General features: G+C 43.8%; 3 protein-coding genes across 3 annotated transcripts in view; 2 read left to right on the forward strand and 1 right to left on the reverse strand.

The window, feature by feature from the left end:
* Positions 1-613: 613 nt before the first annotated feature.
* slc16a12b (solute carrier family 16 member 12b) lies at positions 614-14885 on the forward strand (the record flags this gene model as incomplete). The annotated part of the gene is made up of 7 exons (XM_083994789.1): positions 614-726; positions 9019-9122; positions 9615-9758; positions 10058-10396; positions 11615-11948; positions 13449-13708; positions 14668-14885. The coding sequence occupies 7 exons, from the start codon at positions 614-616 to the stop codon at positions 14883-14885; spliced, it is 1512 nt and encodes a 503-aa protein (XP_083850915.1).
* Positions 14886-18683: 3798 nt separating this feature from the next.
* On the forward strand, positions 18684-24812 carry LOC311003105 (stonustoxin subunit beta-like; the record flags this gene model as incomplete). Its single annotated transcript, XM_083994790.1, has 4 exons — positions 18684-18840; positions 19398-19496; positions 20883-22355; positions 24276-24812. The coding sequence occupies 4 exons, from the start codon at positions 18684-18686 to the stop codon at positions 24809-24811; spliced, it is 2265 nt and encodes a 754-aa protein (XP_083850916.1). The 3' UTR covers position 24812.
* Positions 24813-26253: 1441 nt separating this feature from the next.
* The window catches only part of LOC311002876 (uncharacterized protein), a 36887-nt gene continuing 36693 nt past the window's right edge, over positions 26254-26447 (reverse strand). Inside the window, exon 32 of the mRNA XM_083994443.1 lies at positions 26254-26398. Coding sequence (XP_083850569.1) covers positions 26315-26398 — 84 coding nt within the window. The 3' untranslated portion in view covers positions 26254-26314. The remainder of the gene's footprint in view (positions 26399-26447) is intronic.

The following is a 26447-nucleotide window of genomic DNA, read 5'->3' on the forward strand; positions in this document are numbered from 1 at the left end:
CCGGGGCAGGGGTGTCGGGTGGTGAATGAAGCGCTCCCCGTCACAGCTGCACATGTTGTTGACGCCTCGGCCACCGAGACACGAATCAAACGCTCCTGTGGACGAGGGAGCGCTCGGTTAATATCACACTGAGAGGAGGTTAATGATTCAGAGGAGACCGGTCCCTCTCTGCTCCGCTCCGGTCTGGTTCTGCTTGACTCCACCCCCCCACCCCCCCCACCCGCCCACCCTCGCCCCCCCGCACTGACCTCTGACCTCTGCTGGATGTTGACGTGGAGGAGTCGACCTGCAGGATTCAGATCAGCAGGACAAACTGTTCACCTCTTCAATTAGAGGGACCAGACCAGACCGCCTCAGGACCAGGACCAGGACCAGGGACCAGGGACCAGGACCAGGGACCAGGACCAGGACCAGAACCAGGACCAGGACCAGGACCAGGGACCAGGGACCAGGGACCAGGGACCAGGGACCAGGACCAGGGACCAGGACCAGGGACCAGGACCAGGACCAGGGACCAGGGACCAGGACCAGGACCAGGACCAGGACCAGGACCAGGACCAGGACTAGAGACCAGGACTAGAGACCAGGACCGACCCGGTCTGCATCTGCAGCCATGGCCCCGGGGCAGAAGCAGAGTGGGGGGGTTTCTCCTCCGGACGGCGGTTGGGGCTGGGTGATCGTCGGCTGCTGCTTCATGGTGACGGTCTGCACACGAGCTGTGACCAGGTAACACACACACACACACACACACTGAAGAGATGACGTGAACTAATGAAGTGTGTGTGAGCGCTGAGCTGTAAACTGATCAATCAACTAATGAATCAAACATTTCTGTCAGATTGATGAGTCATAAAAATAATCAAATAATCATCTGACTCTCATCTCATCTTTTAATTTTTTTGTTCATAGTGAATTCTTCATATTTTTATTCCTTACTTCTTTACGTATCTTGTTCTTCTTTATTACTCACTATTCCAAGAATACACTCAAACTCAGCTCATGGTGCTTTTAGTCATTATGGTCCTATACTCTTTGGAATTCCCTACCTCACGAACTCAGGTCTGCTGCAACAGTATCTTCTTTTAAAAGCAGACAAAAAACATTTCTTTTTAGTTTTTAGTTTTTTTAATTTGCAATATTTCCCTCTATCCTAACAAGTTTTTAAATTGTTTTTAATTTTTTTTTAAATTTGCAACATTTTCTTCTTTTTGTTTTCTATACGTATTTTACGAGCTATGTAATGTTGTGCTTTGTTTTGTTTTTGTGAAAGCACATTGAGTTTGCGCTTGTCGCATGAAATGTCCTATATAAATAAAATTGTTGTTGTTGTTCTTTGATCCTGTTACAAGTGAATTGGATCAATAAAAAGTTTTTGTCTAATATGCTAAGCTAAGCTAACCATGATGACGACAACAACAACAGCTTCGGTCTCTGTCCGTTATAAACTGCAGCTTGTTTTACTGACGGGAGCGTCTGCTTCTGTCAACACCCAACACACACGCGCACACACACACACACATGCGCACGCACGCACACACACACACACACACACACACTACAGCTCTGAAGGTCTCGGTCTGAGATTCTGACACCTGAACAAACACCTGACCCCCCCCCCCAATGCTGCTGACTGAGAAAAAAGGAAGGGAAAGCGATTGACAGACATCAATCATCAGGTCACACAATGACAAGTGAGTTTTGGGCTCAAATTAAGAGGAAAGTAGGAGACAAGAAAACAAAAGGACATTTATTTAGTTTAGAAAAGGACAGCGTGCAGTGACATTAATTATTCAAAGAAATTAAAAGATGGCTGCACCAGATTTAACACTAATTTCCATCTGTAGGCCTAGTCCTTGACATAGAGACAGACATCATGAATAAGTGCACGTTGAAATACACAGTTCAGGGTACATCGATAACAGATTTTTATAAGAAAGAAAAGACATTGTGATAAAATTACAAAGTGCAATTTCAGATATGGTAAATACAGGTGCCCATCACCTAAAAAACGCGAGGTATACACTGCATAGTGCATAATGCATTCATTCTAACAAGTTACCGCTACAGTTTCCTTCTGGGGGAACATTAAATACAACGAACCTCACAATTAGAAAATCTACATAAGGTGCATAGTATTGTTCAAAACCTTGAAAAAGTACAAGTATGTAAGATTTTTAGTTTAGTTTATTTAGATCCCCATTAGCTTTTGCCACGCAGCAGCTATTCTTCCTGGGGTCTTTTCATCATAATAGATGACAAATACAAACCATTAACACATAAAATACATTAATACATAAAAAAAAAAAAAAAAAAAAAAAAAAAAAAAAAAATACATACAGAAAACACATACTCAATACAAGAAAAAAAAAACAAAACAAAAAAAAAAAAACATCCAAGACAAACACTTAACATATGTTACCCGCTCCTACATTGAATCACTACACAACAAGAATACCAGGACCCAGTTTTACAAATAGGCTACTAATGGTCAAAATTGCGATCAAAATAATAATCTCTTAATTTCATTTTAAAACTAACCATGTTTCTTTGTTGTATAACATAATTCGGAAGGGCATTCCACTCCTTCATAGCTCGATATAATACTGTGCCTTGAGAGAGTGCCCTGGGTAAAATAAAATAACCTCCAGCAGCATGTCGAGTTGAATAATTATGTGTGTTTGAACTAAAAGACAATTTTCTATACAAAATGTATGGCATTTTAGTTGTTATTATATTTTTAAGAAAAACCATCAACAAATATGACAATCTGTGCTTAACATCCAGCCAACCAAGACTGGCATGCATTTGACAAATATTCGACCTTATTCCACACATAAGTGCAACACGTGCTGCTTTATTTTGTATAAGTTGCAGTTTTCTGATGTTGGCTAGTGAGGTATTGGACCAAACAACTGTACAATAATCCATATGCGACAAAACCAGTGCTTGAATGACTTGTTTAGTAATTTGTGTTGTTAAATATTTAGAGCATCTCCTAATCATTGAAAGAATGTTTCCAATTTTGGTTATTATCCTCTTTATATGCATGTCCCATGATAATGTACGATCTATGATGATTCCTAATAATTTTACCTCTTTCACATGTTTAATTAATTTGTTATTGATCATCACATTAAGCTCTGGGTTTGAACGCAGTGAATAGTTTGATCCAATAACCATACTAGTTGTTTTTGACACATTCAAAATTAATCCATTACAGTTAACCCACTCAGAAACCAACTTCATTTCTTCATTTAAATGTCTATTTAATCCATCAATAGTTCTTTCAGCTAAGTAAATTGTCGTATCATCGGCATACATTGTCATGCGAGCTGTTTTTAATGCCAAGGGAAAATCATTGGTGAAGATTGAGTACAAAAGAGGTCCAAGGCAACTTCCTTGGGGTACTCCCTGTTTTACTTGTTTTAAATCTGACTCACTTCCATTAAAATAAACCATTTGCCATCTCTCACTCAAATAACTTTTAATAATTAACAAAGCTGATGATGAAAACCCATAATGTTTCAGTTTTGCCAATAATAATTCATGATCTAGAATATCAAACGCTGCCGAAAAATCCAGGAAGACAGCTCCTATCATTTTCTTCTGCGAGATTTCATTGCACCAGTCATCTAACATTTGTGTCATAGCTGTTGTTGTAGAATATTTTTCCCTGTAAGCATGCTGAAAATCTGTAAATAAATAATTATTAGAAAAATATGACTGAATTTGCTCATACACAATTTTTTCCATGATTTTACTCAAAATTGGCAATAAACTGATAGGTCGACTATTTGACTCAGAAAACTGCAACTTTTTGTTTTTGGGAATTGGTATTATTTTTGCAATTTTCCATCCTTGTAGCCATATATTTTTAGTCAAACATAAATTAATTATATGTGTTACCACTGGGGCCACAATACCAACAATAGGTTTCAATAACCTTCCATCAAGAAAATCAACCCCAGGTGACTTATTCTTGCAATTCATTAATAATAACTCAACTTTAGAAACTGTAACAGTCTTGAAATCAAAAATACATTCTTTACCTTCCATAATTTGGTTAATTAGTCTATCTGCAAGGTCAGTATCATTATGCTGTACAGTACTTTTTAACTTATCGATTTTATTAATGAAATAATTATTCAAATGATTAGCAATGTCCTTGGGTTTGGTCAAGAACTCTCCTCCAGTTTCTAAGTAAGATGGTGAAGACTTGGTGTGGCCCTTAACTAAAACATTTAGTGTACTCCATAATCTTTTACTATCGTGCTTCATTTCCTGAACTATGTTATCATAATATTCTTTTTTTCTCCTCCTATTTAACTTTGTAACAAAATTTCTTAATTTACAATAAATTTGCCAGTCTGATTTAATACCAGATGATAAAGCAATCTGTTTTGCCTGATCTCTTTCGATCATATGTTCTTTTGTTTCTCTGTCCAACCATGGTGAGTTAACAGTCCTCACTGTGGCTTTTCTCACAGGTGCATGTTGATCTATAACACCTGTTAATGTATCATCAAAAACTTTAAAGGCAGCTTCAGGATCTTCAAGCAACAGAATATTTGATATCTTAGCATTTGAAACATCTCTTACATATTTTTCTTCATCAAATGCTTTAAATGACCTCTTCTTAATTATTCTCGATCCCTCCTTGGGCACCTTTGTTTTCCTAACTATTGCAATTAGATTGTGATCGCTGCATCCTATAGGCATAGATATAGCTTTGGAGCAGATCTCAGGTGTATTTAAATAGAGATGATCAATACAAGTGGCCACTCTCCTGCCATCATTATTAAAGCTAATTCTTGTTGGTTTGTTCATTGCTTGAGTCAATCCCGAAGCTGCACATATATCAACCAATTTCCTTCTCATTGGACAGGACAACAACTCCCAGTTTACATTCATATCTGCCATAAAATATAACTCAAGATTTGTACAACAAGCAGAGTCAAGCATTTCACACATTTTATCTAAATATTCACAATTAGCACTGGGGGGTCTGTAACCACATCCTATAAGTATAGGCTTGAGATGCTTTAAATGTACTTGCAACCAAAGAACTTCAATGTCAGTTTGCATTAAATCATGTCTTATTCTTACAGGTAGGTGGCGCTGCACATAAATGCAGATCCCACCTCCATAAGCATTTCTGTCTTTCCTATAGATATTAAACCCCTCTATCATCAGTGATGTGTCCTCAAATGTAGAATCTAAATGCGTTTCAGACACGGCCAAAATATGAAAATTATTTGACAGGATTATGTTCTCCACTTCATTTAATTTATTCCTAATACTACATATATTTATATGGGCCATTTTTAGGCCTTTCCTCGGTAACTTATATGACATTAAACAGGGTGTACATTCTTATCAGTCTTATTCGAGTTGATTCAATTTCAGAGCAACATAAAATACATTTAACATTGTAACAAATACCCACAAACATTAAAAAAACAAATAAATTAACACTTTGTATTGTCATAAAAATTATACCACTCGTCTATCCGTGAGAATCATCCAACCTCCTACGTTGACATTTGAATGAACTCAGTTCTGTTTAATCCTCCTGAAATCATACAGTCGTATCACTGAGCTGATAAACTGCAAATGCATTAGCTTAAACTTAATTTTCTACCCTTTTATCACTCCTTGGAAGTAAATAATAATAATAACGGAAACCTCATTTATTTCTTAATATAAACGAAATCATATTTTCTTTATTGATCACCATAGTTTATCCAAACTTAAACCATCCAAGTTTAAACAATTTATCATCATATAACAAATAATTATTCAGTCTGTGTTCTGCATGCTTACCGCACAAGTTTACTGTCTCTCTTTCATTTTCAGGGTAGATCATGTTGAGTCAGTCTCCACATTACGCACCAGCTGCGCTTGCACTGTTCACCACTCCCCGTCTCCATATTACGCACAGTCTGTGGTCGCGCTGTTCACCATTCTCCCACACCTCAGCGACCTCGCATCCTTTTAGGATTGTCTTCGTGTTCAAATGTCATTCCATAAACGTAATCCAAAATCCAAATCATGGGTCCCGTTCCTGTCCATTGCTCAAACACACACAGCTTCATGAGCTTCCTCCAACTTCAGTCCAGCATTTACTGCGTATGCAGCGATGGTTTAATCTTTTCCTCGAAGAATTTCTCTGCTTCACTAACTTTCTGGAAGATCTTTTTCTCTCCATTGAAAGTTAGGATGAGAGTGGCCTGGTGAATTAGACCACTTTGTATGCCAGCCCGATACAGCTTTCCTCTGACGTTGTTAAACAGTGCTCTCCTCCTTGCCATTTCTGTTGTCAGATCAGGGAATATCTTCAACTTCATGTTTTTATATTCCAGCACTTTTTCTGATTTTGCCATTTTCAGGATAGCTTCCTTCACCATGAACCGCTGCAATCTCACGATCATGGGTCTTGGACCAGGGCCTTTGCCGGCGACTCTATGCGCAATCTCTACATCAGGAGGACCAGGAAGATTCCTTTGTCCCGTAAAAACGTCTCTCAGAAGCGCAGACATGTATTCAGTGGCATTATCACCTTCGACACCCCTGTCCAGTCCAAAGACCCTTATATTAAATCTTCGACTGTAACCTTCCAGTCTGTCAGTTTTGTCTTTCAGCTCTTGATTTTCCTGTTGGAGTGCGTTACATATTTTCCGAAGCGCACCACATTCTCTCTCCAGTTCATTTATTTGGTCAGACTGACCCGATAACACCGTCTCCATGCCCGTCACTTTTTCTGCACATGACTTCACATCAAGTTTTATGGAATTAAGCTGCGGTTGCAGTTCATCCATGTGTACTTTTAATTCCTCCCGTATTATCGAGCGGATTAATTCAGACATTTCTTTTTTATCCATTTCTTTTACTGGTACCTGTGCCGCAGTTGAAACAGGTGAATCAGGTAAATCAGTGCCAGGTGGTGCGGAGATTGGCGTCTGCTTCTCTCCACGCTTTCTTCTAGTCATTTAAACTTCCAGACCACTTTGCTTCGGTTCAGGTCAAAGGAATCCACCTTTCCGCCAGGGATCAGGAGTTTTTCCCGAGAATTTGCATCACCAAACTTGGAATTTAACCATAATATCTCGGAGTATTGGCGTTCTCCGCACACGAGTGCTCCTCACGTGCCACCGGACATGACGTGTGTGAAGAATTTAGACTCCAGACGTGTCCTGTGATATTCAGCCTCGTTTCACATTTAACAGAGCAGGAACAAAACCTGACAGAAGTAGTTCAGCTGCTAACATTTCCATATTTCGCACATTCTGTGACATAAACTGTAAACTGTCTTGTCTGTAACAACATCTATTGCACGTCTGTCCGTCCTTGGTGAGGGATCCCTCCTCTGTTGCTCACCCTGAGCTTTCTCCTGGTTTTCCCTGTTAAAAGGGTTTTCCATGGAGTTTTTCCTCAGTCGATGTGAGGGTCTAAGGACAGAGGATGTTGTTACGATGCCATGTAAAGCCCTTTGAGACAAACTGTTTGTAAAAACGGGCTATACAAATAAAATTGCCTTGCCTTGGCTTCTTTTCATATTTAATAGAGGTGGGAGGGGGGTCTGCTTCTTTTCATATTTAAAGGGATATTCTGGCGTAAGTTTAACCCATGGTCCAACACACCGTAACACCGAGTTAGACCCCCCCTCGAGAAATAAAGTCTGCTAACCGCTAGCTTCTCTAGTTGTAGCAACTTTAGCAATGGCCGTACCATAACAAACAGCGCAGTATACGGATCCACTATCCACCGATCAAAAAGCCACTTACAGCCACAAATAATGTTCAGAACAGCACCAAACGTCATCAACAGTATAAACAGGGTCCCATCCCATAATACGAGGCATCAAACATCTGTTAGCTTAGCCTGGTTTCTACTGAAAAGAGACGAAAACAACTTACCCACTCTGCTCCAGTTATACGCTATGCAGCAACTTTCCCTGTCCAGCATAGTGTCCAGCACTGACAACACACGTCCAAGGCCGACTGGCAGCACAAACATCTGGTTTCAGCACAAACATCTGGTTTCAGCACAAACATCTGGTTTCAGCACAAACATTTGGTTTCAGCACAAACATCTGGTTTCAGCACAAACATCTGGTTTCAGCAGCCACCGACAGGCAGTGACCACCAGACTGACCACTTGATTCCCCCAGATCCTATCTGTGATGTCTGCTTGTTGTAGCCATGGTTACAGGTAGTCAGCTGTTGTAGCCATGGTTACAGGTAGTCAGCTGTTGTAGCCATGGTTACAGGTAGTCAGCTGGCGTGGAGGTGATTACCGAGTGAAGTAGAGTCCCGCAGCTCAAGGATGAATGTGTGTGTATTACTCCATATAATGCAGCCAAAGTTCCTATGTATCTTCATCAGTTTATAAAAGTTATTATCGAGTGTTCACAGGGAAATGAACGGAGAGAATCACGTAAACAAGCGCGAGATTAGACGCAACGTCACACGCGCGATCAGTGTGGTGGTCACTGCCTGTCGGTGGCCACTGAAACCAGATGATTGTGCTGAAACCAGATGTTTGTGCTGCCAGTCGGCCTCGGACGTGTGTTGTCAGCGCCTGGACTCTGTGCTGGACACGGAAAGTTGCTGCATAGCGTATAACTGGAGCAGAGTGGGTGAGTTGTTTTCGCCTCTTTTCAATAGAAACCAGGCTAAGCTAACAGATGTTTGATGCCTTGTATTATGGGATGGGACCCTGTTTGTACTGTTGATGACGTTTGGTGCTGTTCTGAGCATCATTTGTGGCTGTAAGTGGCTTTTTGATCGGTGGATAGTGGATCCGTATACTGCGCTGTTTGTTATGGTGCGGTCATTGCTAAAGTTGCTACAAAGTTGCTAGAAGCTAGCGGTTAGCAGACTTCATCTCTCGAGGGGGGGTCTAACTCGGTGTGACGGTGCGTTGGACCATGGCTTAAATTTACGCCAGAATATCCCTTTAATAGAGGTGGGGGGGGCCACTGAGCACTGATGCATACCTTCTGCTCTCCGTCTCCAGGTGCATCTCCATCTTCTTCGTGGAGTTTCAGGATCATTTTGGAGCCGATTACGCAGCAACGGCCTGGATCCACAGTCTGGTGGACTGCACCACCATGCTCTGTGGTCAGTACTGGACCAGGACTAGACCAGGACTGGACCAGACCAGAACCAGGACTAGACCAGGACTGGACCAGACCAGAACCAGGACTAGACCAGGACTGGACCAGACCAGAACCAGGACTAGACCAGATCAGGACCAGGACTAGACCTGACCAGGACTAGACCAGGACTAGACCAGGACTAGACCAGGACTGGACCAGACCAGAACCAGGACTAGACCAGGACTGGACCAGACCAGAACCAGGACTAGACCAGGACTAGACCAGATCAGGACCAGGACTGGACCTGACCAGGACTAGACCAGGACCAGGACCAGACCTGAACCGGAACCAGACCTGAACTGGACTAGACCTGAACCAGGACTAGACCAGAACTAGACCTGAACTGGACAAGAACCAGACTAGACCATTGTTGTATTGTAGGTGTTTGACGGTAGAAGTTGAATCTCTGTGTGTGTGTGTGTGTGTGTGTGTGTGTGTGTGTGTGTGTGTGTAGCTCCTGTGGGCAGTCTGATTGGTCTTCGCTGGTCGTGTCGTGTGTCCGTCATGGTGGGTGGAGTCTTCTCCTCCTGTGGCCTCCTGCTCAGCTCCTTCACCTCCAGTCTGGAGCTGCTCTACTTCAGCATGGGCGTCCTCACAGGTACACACCTGTCTCTGTCTTTACCTGTCCTCACAGGTACACACCTGTCCTCACCTGTCTCTACCCGTCTCTACCTGTCTCACCTGTCCTCAAATCAAATCAAAATCAAATAAACTTTATTTGTCCCGGAAGGGAATTTTGTCTTGGGCAAGTGGCCCAAGACTCACCTGTCTCTACCTGTCTCTACCTGTCTCACCTGTCTCTATCTGTCTTCACCTGTCTCATCTGTCTCTACCTGTCTCTACCTGTCTCTACCTGTCTCTACCTGTCTCTACCTGTCTCCTCCCCCGTCCGTCCAGGTGTGGGCTTCGCTCTCTGCTACACTCCAGCCATCTCCATGGTGGGTCTGTATTTCCGGCGGAGGAAGGCGTTGGCGTACGGCGTGGCCATGTCGGGCAGCGGCATCGGGACCTTCGTGCTGGCGCCGCTGGTGCAGGTGCTGATCGAGTCGTACTCGTGGCGGGGGGCGCTGCTCGTCCTCAGCGCCTTCGTGGCCAACCTGTGTGTGTGCGGCGCGCTGCTTCGACCAATCACAGTGCTGGAGGAGGAGGAGGAGGAGGAGGAGCCAAAGCCAGCGGCGGAGGAGCCGGTCACAGGCAGAGATGGACAGAGTACTCCACCCCAGTACTTGAGTAAGAGTACAAATACTACTGGTCACAATTTACTCCGTTACAAGTAAAAGTATCTCAGTCGACATGTTACTGCAGTAAGAGTAAAAAAGTACTTGCTTTTAAAGGTACTTAAGTATCCAAAAGTACATGCTTTAAGTCAAAATAAGAGTCAGAGTAAATGTCTTATTCTCCACATCAATGAATGACTCTAATAGTTTCTAAATGAATGTAAGGAGCTTTTAACTCTTGTTAGTGAGAATGAACTCTTTGAAAGAAGCTGCACTGATGTGCTGCTTTTACAACCACAATGTTCTATAAAGCTGCAGAAACACCTAGAAAAACAAATCAAATGAATGGGATCATAAGAGGACAGCAATTATCATTTTCGCGACTCGCGGTATAGTTTTGAGTTGACAAACGCAGTCGAGAGCGGCTACTTTGGCGGTATCGTATTTCCGCTTTTACATAGATCCGAGTGGAGAGCTGCACTGTGATAGGTTTCCTTCTTTGACAAACACAGCTTGTGTCCAATAGGATTTTAGAAAAAGACCTGAAAGTAACCAGTACTTTTCTGCCTTCCTAGAAATTAACTAGAGTAAAAGTAAAAATATTAGTCTTGGAAATGTATTCAAATAAGAGTAATAAGTACCAAAGAAAAATAATACTCAAGTAAAGTACAAATACTCTGGATATGTACTTAAGTACAGTACTCAAGTAATTTTTTTTTTTTAAACAATATATTTATTAACATTTTCTTACATACACATACACTTGTATTACATATGCAGTTACATCAATATGTAGATCTGTGCTCCATTAATGAAGGGCACCTGTTATGGTACAAGTGTTGTAGAAAGAACAAAACCAAACAAACAAACATTACATATACACATCACAAACATCCACTTCTCAGCCATAAAACATTTTGTACATAATTTAAGGGCTTGATACAATTGCGGGTATTTGACCTCATTAATTCTGTTACGAGGTTTACATGACTACTTATTCCTCTTCATTGTCATTTGCTAAATCGATACAATTAACAAACACATTAAACGGTTTCCATATCTCTTATATGCCTTGCCTTCCTTTTCGTATGTATGTCACTCTCTCCAAAGGAAAGGTTGTCAGCATCTGTTTCACCCAAGACGTAACACTTGGTCTGCTGATCTTTTTCCAAAACATTGCAATGGATCTTTTGTACTCAAGTAAATTTACTCCGTTACTGTCCACCACTGGTCACAGGTAACCTGGCGCTCAAACCGTCCGAGGACTCGGCGCCCGGCCTGCTGGGCTCAGGTGTGTCGGGAAGCCCCGCCCCTCAGACGCAGAGGGGGCGGGGCTTCGGCGCCGGCCTGCTGTCCAGTCAGGACTTCCGCTTCCTGCTGCTGCCGGACTTCCTGGGCCTGGCCGTGTCCTTCCTGTTCCTGGCGAGCGGCTGCAGCCTCCCCTTCGTCTACCTGGTGCCGTACGCGCTGAGCGCCGGCGTCGGCTCGCAGCACGCCGCCTTCCTCATGTCCATCCTCGGCGTCATCGGCATCGTGGGCAACATCACCTTCGGCTGGCTCACGGACCGCAGGTAGGGCGAACGATGACCTCACATGTCACTCTGTTGATGCCATCCCATAATGCACCCGTCAGACATGTTTCCTAAACTGCTTTTTAGGTGGTAAACTGTTCATACTTGTATCACATAGACGCTGGTTCTCTAACTGTTTTATATCAAGGACCCAAAACTGACACAAACTAGACCACGGACCCATTGGACAACACACCAGAAATACACTAACTATCAATGTACCTTTAAATTAGGCCTAGCTACATTTTTGAAAGGTTATAGAGAAATTTCTGGAAAAAAGTGGCACAATTTCTCCAAAAAGTTGAAACATTTCTAGAAAAAAGTGGTAAGATTTCAAAAAAAAAAAAATACACAAACAAAAGTTTAAGATTTGTTATATAAAGTGGTAAAATTTCTAAAAGAAAAAAAAAATAGTAAAACGTTTTTTTTTTTTTAATTGAGACAAAAATAGTAACATTTCTGAAAAGAATTCTAGAAAAAGTGGTAAAATTTCAAGAAAAGGTTGGGGACCCCCTTGAACTTAACTTCAGTTGGATAGTTTTGTTGTACTGGGTATACTGACATATTTATGCATTTCCAGTGGGTCTACTGAGTAAACCTGAGTATCACTGCACCACTGTCCCCACGGCGACCTCTGATCTCCAGCTGCGTCTCCGTCTTTGTCTCTGATCAATAATTGAAAACTGATTTAATATTTGACCGAGGCCCAGAGGCCCAACGGCATCATGGGAAGTTGGAGACTCTGACCTGAAAAACTAGTGGGTCTGTTTTTGTCTGTTGGTTTGTTTCTTTCTTTCTTTGTTGTCTGTTTTTTTTTATTTTTTTTTAGAAACTTTATTAAGTCAACATGGTGCAGTACAATTCAATACATTGCCAGGGGGTTTCAATACAGACAATACAATGCAGAGACAAGCTTTCAAGTGTACATCAATTCAAAGTTTTTATAGCTTTCATGTTGATGGATTTTTTAATAGATTTAATGTGGCTTCATTTTCAAAAATAAGAGAAAGTGTTTTTTGTTTATTGTAACGACATTTATGAATGTGCCATTTGGCTAAGATTGATGATATAGTATTGTTTTTCTTTAGAAGATGGATTGTCAGTGAAGCCAAACAATACATGTTCAAAGCTGCTGCAGGTGTAGCCGATGTCGATCTGGCCCTCTGCGTTGTGTTTCTCACGGCCTGCCCTAGGTGGGGTTCGATCCCACGACCTCCCGCACCGGAGGCGACGATGCTAACCTCTTCGCCAAGCGGTTGACAACCACTTGGCGAAGAGGTTAGCACATCTTTTATGGGTGGAGTGAGTGCACATCCGTTACACAGGGAAAAAAGAGGTTCAATCGAAAAACAAATCAGGTTACAAATATCTTCCCATAATTTGGTTGAGAAAGGGCGAGACCAAAATAAATTAAAAATGTCGTTGTAGTCAGTTTGTCCCTGGTCCTCCAGGGGAGTAAAGATGGCGGCCTCTGAGCTCCTCCTCCTTCCTGTTCCTCAGGTGTTTGAAGCCGTACCGTTTGGCCTGTTACGTGGTCTCCGTGGCGATGGAGGGGATGTGCTGCCTCGTCGTGCCGCTGCTCCGCTCCTTCCCGCTCCTCGTGCCCTTCGCCGTCCTCTACGGATACTTCGACGGCGCCTACGTGGCTCTGATCCCCGTGGTAACGTCGGACGTGGTGGGGGCTCCCTACCTGTCCTCGGCGCTGGGCGTCGTCTACTTCCTCCACGCCATCCCATACCTCATCAGCCCGCCCATCGGAGGTGAGTGGCCGCACCCACCAGCACTTCCTGCTAATTATATCTAAAGGTTGAATATGGAGAATGAGCAGAACACCACCATCTACTGGTCAAGAGAGGGATTGCAACAACTGGAAAATAAGTCATTGTCGAACCCATCAAAATTTATTAAATTATTTAATTCAGACTAAATATAATTTTGTATGTAAAAGCAACAGTTGTGTTCTGCTCCCTCTAAACGCACCGTGGATATGTTACTTTACTATATATTATTATTATTATTATTATTATACTATATTACTATAGCTTTTAATAAACATTCTCCATATTCAACCTTTAAACTGGCTCAAAGTGGAACAGACCTTGTTGCCAGAGCAACGTGCGCTCAGGTGTCAGAGACACGCTGACGGTCTGTTGGCGCTGGCTTGTGATTGGTCAGTGGGAGGTGCAGGCTGATGCCATGACATCATCACCTGATCTAGAGCACTGGAAAAGAGGACCATTGACTCCCGTGGTAAGGGTTTAAGGGTTTAAGGGTTTAAGGGTTTAAGGGTTTAAGGGTTTTGCGCCCCGATTGCAAAAGCGCCCAGAAAACCCATTCACTCCAATGTATGTGTGTTGCCCACTTGCTGGTAAATTGATGAAAACGGCCGTGTTTTTGTTTTTAGGTGTCTTGGTCATATCAGATTATACTTATAATTTGTTTATTACAAAATGTAGATTGAAACATTCATGTAGAAAACTGTTTCTTTTTTACTGGCCTATGTGTTAATGTTTATCTGTAAAGGATCCTCAATCATGCTATTAACTTGGGTGATCTATAAATGTCCTTAAATTATTGAAAACACCACACTGCTCATTCACCAACAATGCAGAGATGTCAGTTCTGTCCACCAGGAGGCGCTGCCATTGGACCGATACTGTCCTTACTCTCTGTTCCAGAGCTCTAACCTGATCACTTCTATCTCTAATCTGATTGGCAGGTTGGCTCGTTGACGTCACGGGGAGATACACCGCCACCTTCCTGCTCAGTGGCTCCGCCCTGCTGGCCAGTGCACTCATCCTCTCCACCGCCGTCGGGTTTCGACGCTGCTACCGCTGCCGCCATTTGTCCACTGTTGCCGAGGAAACCAAAGACACCAGGCCTGAGGCCCTGAGCCTGTCGGACCAATCAGACTTCAACAAGGAGGCGGTCCCTTAGGCCATGGCCTTGGAGGAAACGACCAGTTAGATTCTGTCATGCCAAAGACATCTGGACGGGACCGAGTGCTGTGATTGGACGAGCCAGGTGTCAATCAAATGAAAGCGGTTGGAGGGTGGAGGGGGACAAAACGTAGTGTTTTATTTCATGAAGATGGTGACACCTCCATCACTGACTTCAGCTGTTGACTCTGAACTACAGCTCCCATGATGCCCTGGGTGAGGTCAGCTGACTGAAGAACTCCTCAGTGACGTTTAATGTTTTTTAATCATTTTAAAATTTTTAACTGTTGATGTTTTTTCTTTTAAATATCTCAGAGGGCGACGCCTTTGTTCACCCACTGACCCTGAATGCATCACTGTGACCTCACACGACCAGGGTCAGACAGAAAAACTGGAAAAAAGACAATCACACAACATTTACACTGTTTTTGATCTGTTATTGGGCCTTCTGGTGGTTATTGATCTCATCTGTCCACTAATAAAAAGATAAAAACACTGAGCTGTTGATCAGTTATTGATTATGTTGAGATAATAAACCCAGTTAATAATCTCAACATGAGAAAAGCGAAACTCGCATCTGCAGCATATTCGCAGTTCGCAGTGTGAATGCACCCCCAAACATTTCACAATTTCCTGTTGTTTATTTGCCACGTCCCCGGTGTGAATATTTATAGTATACAACATCTCTAGTGGTATCGAGGGGTGCTGAATCCAAATCTGCTGTATATGAAGCTGAGAAATGTCCCTCAATGCTTCAAAATTGAGAAGTCCAACATGGCCGTCACAGCCAGGCTGAAATCTATTTTTCAGTGTATCTTTTTGAATAAACAAGGTGCAAACATGGATTAAATGTGCTTTTGTAAATTCTCCTACATGGACAAGTCAATGCCATTTTCAGATTTGAGATGTGATGTGAAGAAACTTCTGAGATATTGCCAAAATACATTAACCAATAGTATGTGGATATGTGGAAAAGAACTGAAGATGAGGGGTGAAACGCCTTCAAGCAAGAAAAGAAGTCCAGTTGCTTTTTACTACAACTCCACAAGAATAAGATGACCTGGATGACTGAGAACCTTCACGGACACTTAAAGGGATAGTTCAACATTTTGGCAAATTGGCCCATTGCCATAATCGCTATAGTCATAGCAGTAGGTTCGTTACCTTTAATTGTCGGTGTAAGCTATTTTTAGAACGGAGGAGCGGAGCGTCAGGCTGCTCAGGGCTACGCTATGGAGGCTAATGGAATTTCTTGGTTTTCCTCATCAAACTCATCAAATACACAACCCAACAACTCCAAAAGGCTGTGGTGGACAAGTTGTGACCTGCACATTCACCACGCTATGAGATAATAATGGAACGTTACGAGACGGAGCCGTTTTAGAGGTAAATTCATGCAAAACCGCTGATGCGCGTTGCGTTCAGGGACAGTTTTTCAGCAAGCAGACTCTGTATTTACCCTGTATTTACCTCGAAAATGGCTCCGTTTCGTAACGTTCCATTATTATCTCATAGCGTGGTGATTGTGCAGGTCACAACTTGTCCACGAAAGCGTTTTGGAGTTGTTGGATTGTGTATTTGATGAGTTTGATGAGGAAAACCAAGAAATTCCATTAGCCTCCATAGCGTAGCCCTGAGCAGCCTGACGCTCCGCTCCTCCGTTCTAAAAATAGCTTACACCGACAATTAAAGGTAACGAACCTACTGCTATGACTATAGCGATTATGGCAATGGGCCAATTTGCCAAAATGTTGAACTATCCCTTTAACCAAAGTTTAACTATGAATAATTACTTAGCTATCATCATTATTGTTATTTTTATCAGGCTACTTTTACTGAATTAGTGAATTGGGGACCAAAACCATGGCTGAAGCAATAGACTATTACCCAAGAAAGCCTAATGTCATCAGAGCCACAGTTATGAATCATATGCTAGGAAGATACTAAGCAATAGACTATTACCCAAGAAAGCTTTACACTAGAACCGCCAAGAGGTCACGACCTCTCTCTCCTATTAAATACATTTAACTCTGTTTTCGTCTCCCACTGGATGACTTTTCCTAAAAGTCGCGTTTGGGGAATTCTGGTGTAAAAGAGAGAGAAAATAAGAGTGGTCGTCTTGACCTGCATCCATTCTAATGCAAAAAAAATGGTAACTAGACTGCATTTATATACTAGCCATATATACATTAGGCCTATATAGCCAGACAGACTCACGGCTCAAAACTATTTAGAGTAATGCTTCACATCCATAGACACAAGTTGTGAGCTGCACATTCACCACGCTATGAGATAATAACACAACGTTACCAGACAGAGTTGTTTTGGAGGGAAATACAGAGACTGCTTGATGAAAAACTGCTCCGGCAGGAACACAAATCAGCTGTTTTGCATGTATTTCCCTCTAAAACAACTCTGTGTGGTAACGTTGTGTTATTATCTCATAGCGTGGTGAATGTGCAGCTCACAACTTGTCCACCAGAGCGTTGCGGAGTTGTTGGATTGTGTATTTTATGAGTTTGATGAGGGAAACCAAGAAATCCCATAATGAGCCTCCGTAGCGTAGCTCTGAGCAGCTCACGGCTCTGCTCCGCCGTTCTAAAAACAGCTTGCACCGACAATTAAAGGTAACGAACCTACTGCTATGACTATAGGGATTATGGCAATGGGCCAATCTGATGTTTCTGTAGCATATACATTTTAACAGGGAGGGGTTGCCTTTGAGGGTGGTGATTTGGAGTTTTCAAACTGCTGTGTAAGACTATTACCCAAGAAAGCCTAATGTCATCAGGGCCACAGTTATGAATCATATGCTAGGAAGATAATAAGCAATAGACTATTACCCAAGAAAGCTTTACACTAGAACCGCCATGAGGTCACGACCTCTCTCTCCTATTAAATACATTTAACTCTGTTTTCGTCTCCCACTGGATGACTTTTCCTAAAAGTCGCGTTTGGGGAATTCTGGTGTAAAAGAGAGAGAAAATAAGAGTGGTCGTCTTGACCTGCATCCATTCTAATGCAAAAATGGTAACTAGACTGCATTTATATACTAGCCATATACATTATATAGCCAGACAGACTCACGGCTCAAAACTATTTAAAGTAATGCTTCACATTCATCCATTGATAGTTCAACTGAATTGAACTTAAAATTCTTCCAATTAGGGTTATGTTATTTAATTCAGTATTACATGCTACATACATGATGTAATTTCAACTGAATTTGTGCTGACTGGAGGCTTGGTTTATTTTCTTCCAGGAACATGATTCATAACTGTGGCTCTGATGACATTAAGCTGTCTTGGCTAATAGTCTATTGCTTCAGCCATGGTTTTGGATTCAGCATCCCTTAATACCCCTAGAAATGTTATGTATAAATATTAACAAAATGCCTTCATCACTTTAAATAAGCACATTCTTAGAAAATCTGCGGAGTGGTGTTAAGCTCTCTCAACTGTCCTGTACATTAAAGGCAAAAAAGCACCTAAATAATATATTAAAGAAAATCTGCCTAGACTATTAAATAATACGACAATAAAGAGAAGAAACATCTGTTGAGTCATTGATGAGTTCAGTTGATCAGTAAAGATATCTGTTGCTTTGTTGTTTATCAGATTCTGATCATCTGATTGGCTGCTTGCTTCAGGTTCTGCCCTATAAGGAATCAAGCAGGGGAGAGAGGGGGAGGAGGAGGAGAAGGAGGAGAAGGTCCAGGCCATGTTTGGGATGGAGGGATGGAGGGATGGAGGAGGAGGAGGAGGAGGAGGAGGAGGAGGAGGAGGAGGTCCAGGCCATGTTTGGGATGGAGGGATGGAGGAGGAGGAGAAAGGTTTATAAAGTCGCTCTCAGCTGCTCGGACCTTCACTTCGGTCCTGTCCTGCGCTGCCACCGTAAGACTCCTCTTCATCTCCTCTTCATCTCCTCACGTCTCAGCAGCCTGCACTGCCACGGTAAGACTCTAACCCGCTCCATCACCTCCTCTTCACCTCCTTTATTACCTCCTATGTTCTCCTGCTTCACCTCCTTTATCATCCCCACTTTCCTCTTTCTTTCCCTCCCTACCTTTCCCCCCACCAGCAGCTTCCTCCTTCAGCTGTTGTTAACATTTCCATGTTTCTCACATTCTGTGTTATAAACTGTTTTCTTGTCTGTAACAACATCTCTGTCCCGTCTGTCCGTCCTGGGTGAGGGATCCCTCCTCTGTTGCTCACCCTGAGCTTTCTCCTGGTTTTCCCTGTTTCCTTTTTTTTTCTTCATTTTTTCACAAAACAAAACAAAACCATCACTGACTTAGGACCCTATGAATTGAAATACAAGTAAATAAAATGCAATAGAAATACCATAAAGAGAAATCGCATGGAGAATAGATGTTTGCACCAAAGGGAGTAACAGCAGTACAATATCAATCCTAGAGATACACGACAGTCTTATAATAACCCATATTCCTCCATAGAGTTCCCTTTTGTTTCCCTGTTAAGCTTTTCTCGCCTCTTTTCTTGTCCTCAAGTTGGAGACATGGCTTCAGACCAGATAGTGATGGCTGCCCTGGGTCGACCTTTCACCTTAGGGATGCTGTACGACGCTCGAAAAGAGGAGCTCAACACAGGTGAGTCCAAGACGGGTTGAAGGCTGAAATGAAACAGCACGAAGATGAAATCACTCTGATTCAGAGCATTAACAACAACAAGGCAAAGCTTTTTCGGTTACGGCTGAAATACACTTCACATTTACATGTACACGGCAGCTGTCATAACTCCCTTGCCCAAGACAAATTTCCCCTGGTGGGACAAATAAAGTTTATTTGATAGCGATTTGATTGAGAAAACTACAGAGAACTGTATATAAAACTACATTGCACTACAGTGCATATGTAAGAGAAATTAAACAGGAAAGAAGTATCTGTGAGCTTGTACACCAAGAAAAGATCTTATGCTGACCCAGAGCGCGCTTGTATCCTCATCTAACTCCCCGAGGATGGAGGTGGCTCTTTCCATGCTCAGGAGAGAAAGGAATTCCTCCAGCCATCTATGTCTGTAGAAGCAGGAAGTTTCCTCACCTTCCAGTTCATTAAAATCTTACGCTTTGTTGAGAGGCACACAAGGGCAACCACTCTTTGGTGTTTATTGCATTGGATATTCTCAACACGGGCCCTGAGCAGGCATATTTTAGGGGAAAGCTGAAGGTCAACTTTGAGGATCCCTGACAGGAGTGCCACATCTCTCCACAGGGACTCAATGACTGGGCAGTGCCATAGCATATGGAGGAGCGTTCCCACTTCTCCACATCCATGCCAACATTGAGCCGATAAGCTCTGGTCCATCTTTTTTAGTCTGACCGGAGTCAGATATGCCCTATGCATTATCTTCATTTGTATCACTCTATATCTTACACATTTGCTAGTATTAATTGAGTTTCTCCACAAGCCATCCCATTCAGAAGATGATAGATTAATTCCCAGATCTTGCTGCCACTGCAATTGAGTCGTGATATTGCAATTGGGGGAGGAAAGGGATAAAAGCCTATAAAGTTTGGATACCACTCCTCTCCCATGAGCAATAGCCTCCAACTTCTCATCCAACTCCTTGTGGCAACTGATGGCACTGCCCGTCATTGATAATCTGTTTAAATTGTCTTTATAAGTTGTAGATATGTTAAGAAAGCGCTGCCTCTCAGTCCAAAATTCACCTTAAGCGTAGTTAGTGGAAGCATTGAACCATCCCTCAGCACTTGGCTAAGCCTATGTATATTCAGACTCTGCCATGCTGTGTCAGATAATGGATTCCCACCTGTTGATAATAAGGGATTGTTCCATAGGGGACACGAGGGAATAGTCTGATGATCTGACAACATCTCATCACAACATGAGAGGGGATCAAGCGATCTCTCTGTGAAACTGGTGGTGGCGAGCCCCCACCTCCCTGCACAAACATATGAAATGTTACATCATATGACACATTTTATGAAACTGACTGATGTTTTGTTTCGTCTTTAGTTTTCACAGTATGGGATAAAAACACTATTACGGAGAAAACCTTGAGTTCCTCAAAGGAGAGCAGCACGTCTGAGATCACTACGTCAGACTCATTTGAATCCAAGTCGTCCCTGCTGGACATCGAAGCCTCTCTAAAGGCCAGCTTCCTGGGCGGACTGGTCGAAGTGGGAGGATCTGCCAGTTACCTGAAGGACAGGAAGAAGTCCAACAAACAGAGCAGGGTGACCTTCCAGTACAAAGCCACCACCGTCTTTGAGAAGCTGAATGTCGCTCACCTGGACGCCGGTAAACTCCATGACAAGGAGGCTCAACACAACTGCACTGCGACACACGTGGTCACTGGGATCCTCTACGGAGCCAACGCCTTCTTTGTGTTCGACAGCGAGAAGATGGACACCAGCAGCGTGCAGAGAGTTCAGGGCAAAATGGAGGTGATGGTGAAGAAGATCCCCTTACTAGACATTGGAGGCAGCGCCAGCGTCAAGCTCAACAGTGAAGAAAAAGCTCTGATTGACAAATTCTCCTGCAATTTCTATGGAGACCTCATCCTTGACAGCAACCCTGCATCCTTTGAAGAGGCTGTGAAGACTTACCAACAGCTTCCACAGCTGCTCCGAAAAAACCCGAAGGTTGCTCCTGTCAAGGTCTGGCTGACACCGCTGAAGAAACTGCAACCGTCCGCTCTCGATCTGAAGGGTGAGATCTTTCCAGGTCTTCTGAGTAAAGTGGAAAACACTCTGGAAGGAATGAGGGAGATAGAGGTGAGGTGCAGCGATTCCCTGGAGGAGAAGGTGGTCAAGATGATTCCCCAGATTTCTAAACAGTCGAAACTCTTCAATGACCTGTGTCAAGTCTACACCGCATCGCTCCAGAAAACCATGAGGGAGAAGTTTCCTTCCATCCGAGCAGGAACAGAAGACAACAGCTCGTTGGAGAAGATCTTTGATGCCAAGGAGACGTCTATGTTCAGTCATGAGAACCTGAGCAAGTGGCTGGAGAACGAAGAGAGAAAAATCAACGTCATCCAGTCTTGTGTGGAGCCACAGGAAGTGGAGATCGCCCAGAGCAAGTCAGACCTGGACAGAGTTTTGTTGGACCGGAGTATGGAGCATGTGCTCTGCTTTGTCTTCACCTCTGTGGACTCCACCGACCCCTTCCTGGACCAGATGTCCGACCAGCTGCAGCATGACCCTCTGCATGGTAAGAGTTTCACTCCACCAGCACGAGACCAGTGGTTCTTCAAACCGGAGGCGATTGCCAAAATGAGAGAGAAAGCCACGTACTTCCACGGCGTGGCCAAAGCCCTGAAGAAGAGCGGCAAGTTCAAGTTCCTCATGGCTGTTCTTCCAAATGAGAAATACGAAGGAGCCACAATCTACCACTACAAGAAAGGAGCTCTGGTCACCGAGGACTTCTCCACGCCGGTGATCCAGGACGTGACCAAGGTCACAGACAGATGGGACTTAATCTGGTGTAAGTCACAGCTTCTGCTTCTGATTTGTAAAAGATCCTATATAGATGAAATGTCTCACTACAGGCTGTGGTCCACACTCTTCCTACACAGCACTAGGTACAATTTGAATCCGTACTACCGTAAAACACCAAATAAAGGCCCGGGCGTTTATTTGCTTAAATCGCTTAAATCAACAGGCGTTTATTAGGAACCTGCGTTTATTTGGGAACTGCCTTTATTAATAGTGGGTCTCCATTCAACCTAAACCTCATCAGATATAACAACTACTGAATCTCCTTCTGGGGAAAGACAGGCTTCACTCCGTGGCGTCAGGTGGCAGTCGAACGATACGTGTTTCTCAAGACATTAAAGACGGCCGGGGTAGAATTGTTTTCGGTCTCGCTGACCTCCGCGGTCCTGGCCTGCACAGGTACCAGGAAACCAAGACCCCCGGGTATGTTGGTACTCCGCCCTTCCTGATCAGCCCAAAGTTGCAAAAACCGTCTCTCCACTCCTCCCACACTTTAGCACCTGCCTGGACCACACAGTGTTGGCTCGCTCCACCGTCCTTTTTTCTTTTTCTTTTTGAGGGAATGAAGTAACTAATAATAATGCAACGTAAGGTAATTAAAGCAGAAGTAAGTGATATTTTTGTGTTAATATAAGTCTTAAATAGTTGTATCTTCCGACAGCAATCACTTCTATAGAGTGTTTGGACTGAAACACGGGTCTGTCAGTCACTCTGCTCTGCTCTGAGCCCAGGAGAAAACTTTCCTTGTATCCTACAACCTTTATCCAATGAGGAGAGAGAACGGCATAAAGGGGCGGTCCTCTCTGTGTGTGCAGCCAAGGGATGCGCCTGAATGTGGTGACGTAGGGACGAGGACCAATAGATCCATGACGAGGGCGGGGGCTGCTAACTCCATCCGCTGACAAGACGTTATGGTGCGTTCAAGGCAACTCGTAACTCGTGTTTTTCCGACCTGTGAAGTGGTACCAGTTCGATCTGGTACGAGTTCACGGGTCAGAAGTTACGAGTGGCCGTTATAGTGACTTTCACAGGCAACAAGTCGGAAAAACACGAGTGGGTTGCCTGGAACGCTACAAAGTCGTAAGTCGTGACTTGAAGCTGTAACTTACAGTTTCAAAAGCCGGCCTGGAACGCAGCATTAGCCAAAACGACCGGATCGCTTACTAGGGCTGTCAGTTTTTAGAAAAATGAGGTTCGAACGAATATTGAATGACCCGTAATTCGTTCGGATATATTCGAACAAATCCCCCCCCCCCCGCGCCGCCGTCGCCGCACACACAGTCGCGGTGTTTTATTTTGAAAATTGACCGGATACTCTCGTTGTTTCATGTTTGACTTCCTGCCCAGTTTGACGCGATTGCTCGCGGCTCTCACACAAAATAGACCAGACGCTGCACGGCGCGAGCCGGCCGCGGAGGTGCACGCCGCGACACCACACCAGCGGTTAATATGGGCACAGAAAGTAAACTGGCTCCGCTTCTCGGCTGTTCGCGGCCCTTCCGCGTCCGGTGGACGTTCCGCGGCGCTATGCAGGCACTGGGCACTGCAGCCAAAGACGGTAAATAGAGTATCTTTGCTGCAGCCTGCATATCGAGCAGGTCATTACTGCTCGAATACTAACTTTTCCCCCCACATTCGAACGAATATTCGAATGTCGAATAAAAAGTGACAGCCCTATCGCTTACTTCTTCTTTAAGAACAGTAAATTGTTTACACTTCTTTTAAAAGGAGTAATAAGTCTTTAATGTCTCGAGACACCGCTTTCAATTCATTAAGGTTATTTGTTTGTGTTTAGGCAGGCTATATTTGCATAGAATAATTTTTGGCAACCAGAAAACAATGTTTGACCCGGCTGCTTTAACGTGTGATCAGTTCAGTCTGTTGACTCTCTGTGTTCACTCAAAAACAGATGCCTGTGATCTGAACCTGGACCGGGACACGGCCTTCTACCACATCGCTGTGTCCGAGGACAACAAGAAGGCGAGCTTTGCAGACTGGCAGTCGTACCCCAACCTCCCGCAGAGGTTCGATCCCCGTCCTCAGGTGCTCTGCAAGGAGGGGCTGACCGGGCGCCACTACTGGGAGGTGGAGTGGGTTGCGACCGACTCTCCAATCGGCGTCGGTGTGACGTATAAGGGAATCGGACGTAAAGGAATAGGCTCCGACACCGGGATCGGGAGCAACAACCTGTCCTGGTTCGTGGGCCGGGAAATGGGGTTCGCTGCGTATCACAACGGAATGGTGTGGAGAGGTGAACCGTTCCGCGTCAGCAACTTCCGGATGGGAGTGTTCCTGGATTGGCCGGCTGGTTCCCTGAGCTTCTACAACGTGTCTCACAGCACAGTGAGCCACATGTACACCTTCAACGCCCGGTTCACCGAGCCGCTGTTGACCGGCCTCTACACGCCATACCCCTTCGCGCTGTTCGCCTTCGCAGACCTGTGAAGGAGCTGCTCCACCTCCTACACCTCCACCTTATTTACTCTGGGTTTTCTGTGATGTAATGTTGATCAGTTTGATTAATGATGATTGATTGATTGATTAATGATTGATTAATGATAGTAGCTCCGCCCACTCTGTTTGCTGTGTGACTTATTAATTTCTTCCTGTGGAGGTGGGTGGGGTCAGCAGGTGTAGGAGGAGCTTTTCTGCATGTGTGTGACAATTAAAACTTCTATCAATGAAATTATTGGTGATTAGGCAGCTCTTTGACTTCCTGTGACATCACAGTCACCATGGTTACGTCTTAGAGGATCAGTTCTTCAGATCTAGAAAATCATTTTGTTGCTTTGTTGTGTTAGAAAAATAAACTTTGGTGTCAGAGGTTGTAGTTCAACCTTGAAATGACTCTCTTCCTATTCACGTTTGTTGCTCAGAATTGACTACATTTGCTAAAAACAGCCCGAACCTGAACCATCGCTGTGCAGCAGCTATAATTTACTCTGGGTTTTCTGTGTTGTAATGTTGAGCAGTTTGATTAATGATGATTGATTGATTGATTGATTGATTGATTAATGATTGATTAATGATAGTAGCTCCGCCCACTCTGTTTGCTGTGTGACTTATTAATTTCTTCCTGTGGAGGTGGGTGGGGTCAGCAGGTGTAGGAGGAGCTTTTCTGCATGTGTGTGACAATTAAAACTTCTATCAATGAAATTATTGGTGATTAGGCAGCTCTTTGACTTCCTGTGACATCACAGTCACCATGGTTACGTCTTAGAGGATCAGTTCTTTAGATCTAGGAAATCATTTTGTTGCTTTGATGTGTTAGGGTTAGGGTTGACGTCAAGTCAATGAACCACTCAGGAAACGTCCTGGTCCATGTCATCACTGTGTTGTTCTGTTGTTCAGATGCTGTCACCTGTTGGACTGAACCAATAAAGCTGAATCCTGAGTAAACAACTGTGTTTCTGGTCACTTCCTGATCACATCCAGAATAAATGACCTCCATTCCGAGGGATGACCATTCCGAAAATCCCCAAAGGGCCGTCATTCCGAACGTGTTTTATTTTGAAAATTGACCGGATTCTCTCATGTTTCTGTGTTTGACTTCCTGCCCAACACAATCGCCCACGGCACATAGACCAGTCGCCAGACCCCGCCCCCCTTCGAAATTTCAGCCAGGCGCGAGCTGCCTGCGCTCCTGCCGAAAAAGAAATGTCCTCCGTGCTTTGGTTGGGCAGCGACAGGACCTCTGTTGGTATGTTTTTGTCAGTGTGTGTGCGTGTGTGTGTGTGTGTGTGTGTGTGTGTGTGTGTGTGTGTGTGTGTGTGTGTGTGTGTGTGTGTGTGTGTGCGTGCGCAGCAGTGAAGTGAAGCAGAGCAGCAGCTTGGAACAGATTTTATTTTCTATCAAAGTTTCATCAGCAACAGAAATAAAAGTAAAAATCAAACTGTACAGTTTTAAAAACAAACGTTTCCACAGCGTAGTGACGTCGCAGTGATGATGTCACTTCCTGCAGGTTTTAGAGCGTAGCTGCCTCCTGATGGTGGCGTGGTCGCTCTCCTTCTCTACGGCATCGGCTCCGCCCACCTGGACGAACACACACACACACACACAGTTGAACTGCCTTGACCTCTAA

The sequence above is a fragment of the Trachurus trachurus genome (genome assembly GCF_905171665.1).
Source record: "Trachurus trachurus genome assembly, chromosome: 19".
Classification (NCBI taxonomy): domain Eukaryota; kingdom Metazoa; phylum Chordata; class Actinopteri; order Carangiformes; family Carangidae; genus Trachurus; species Trachurus trachurus.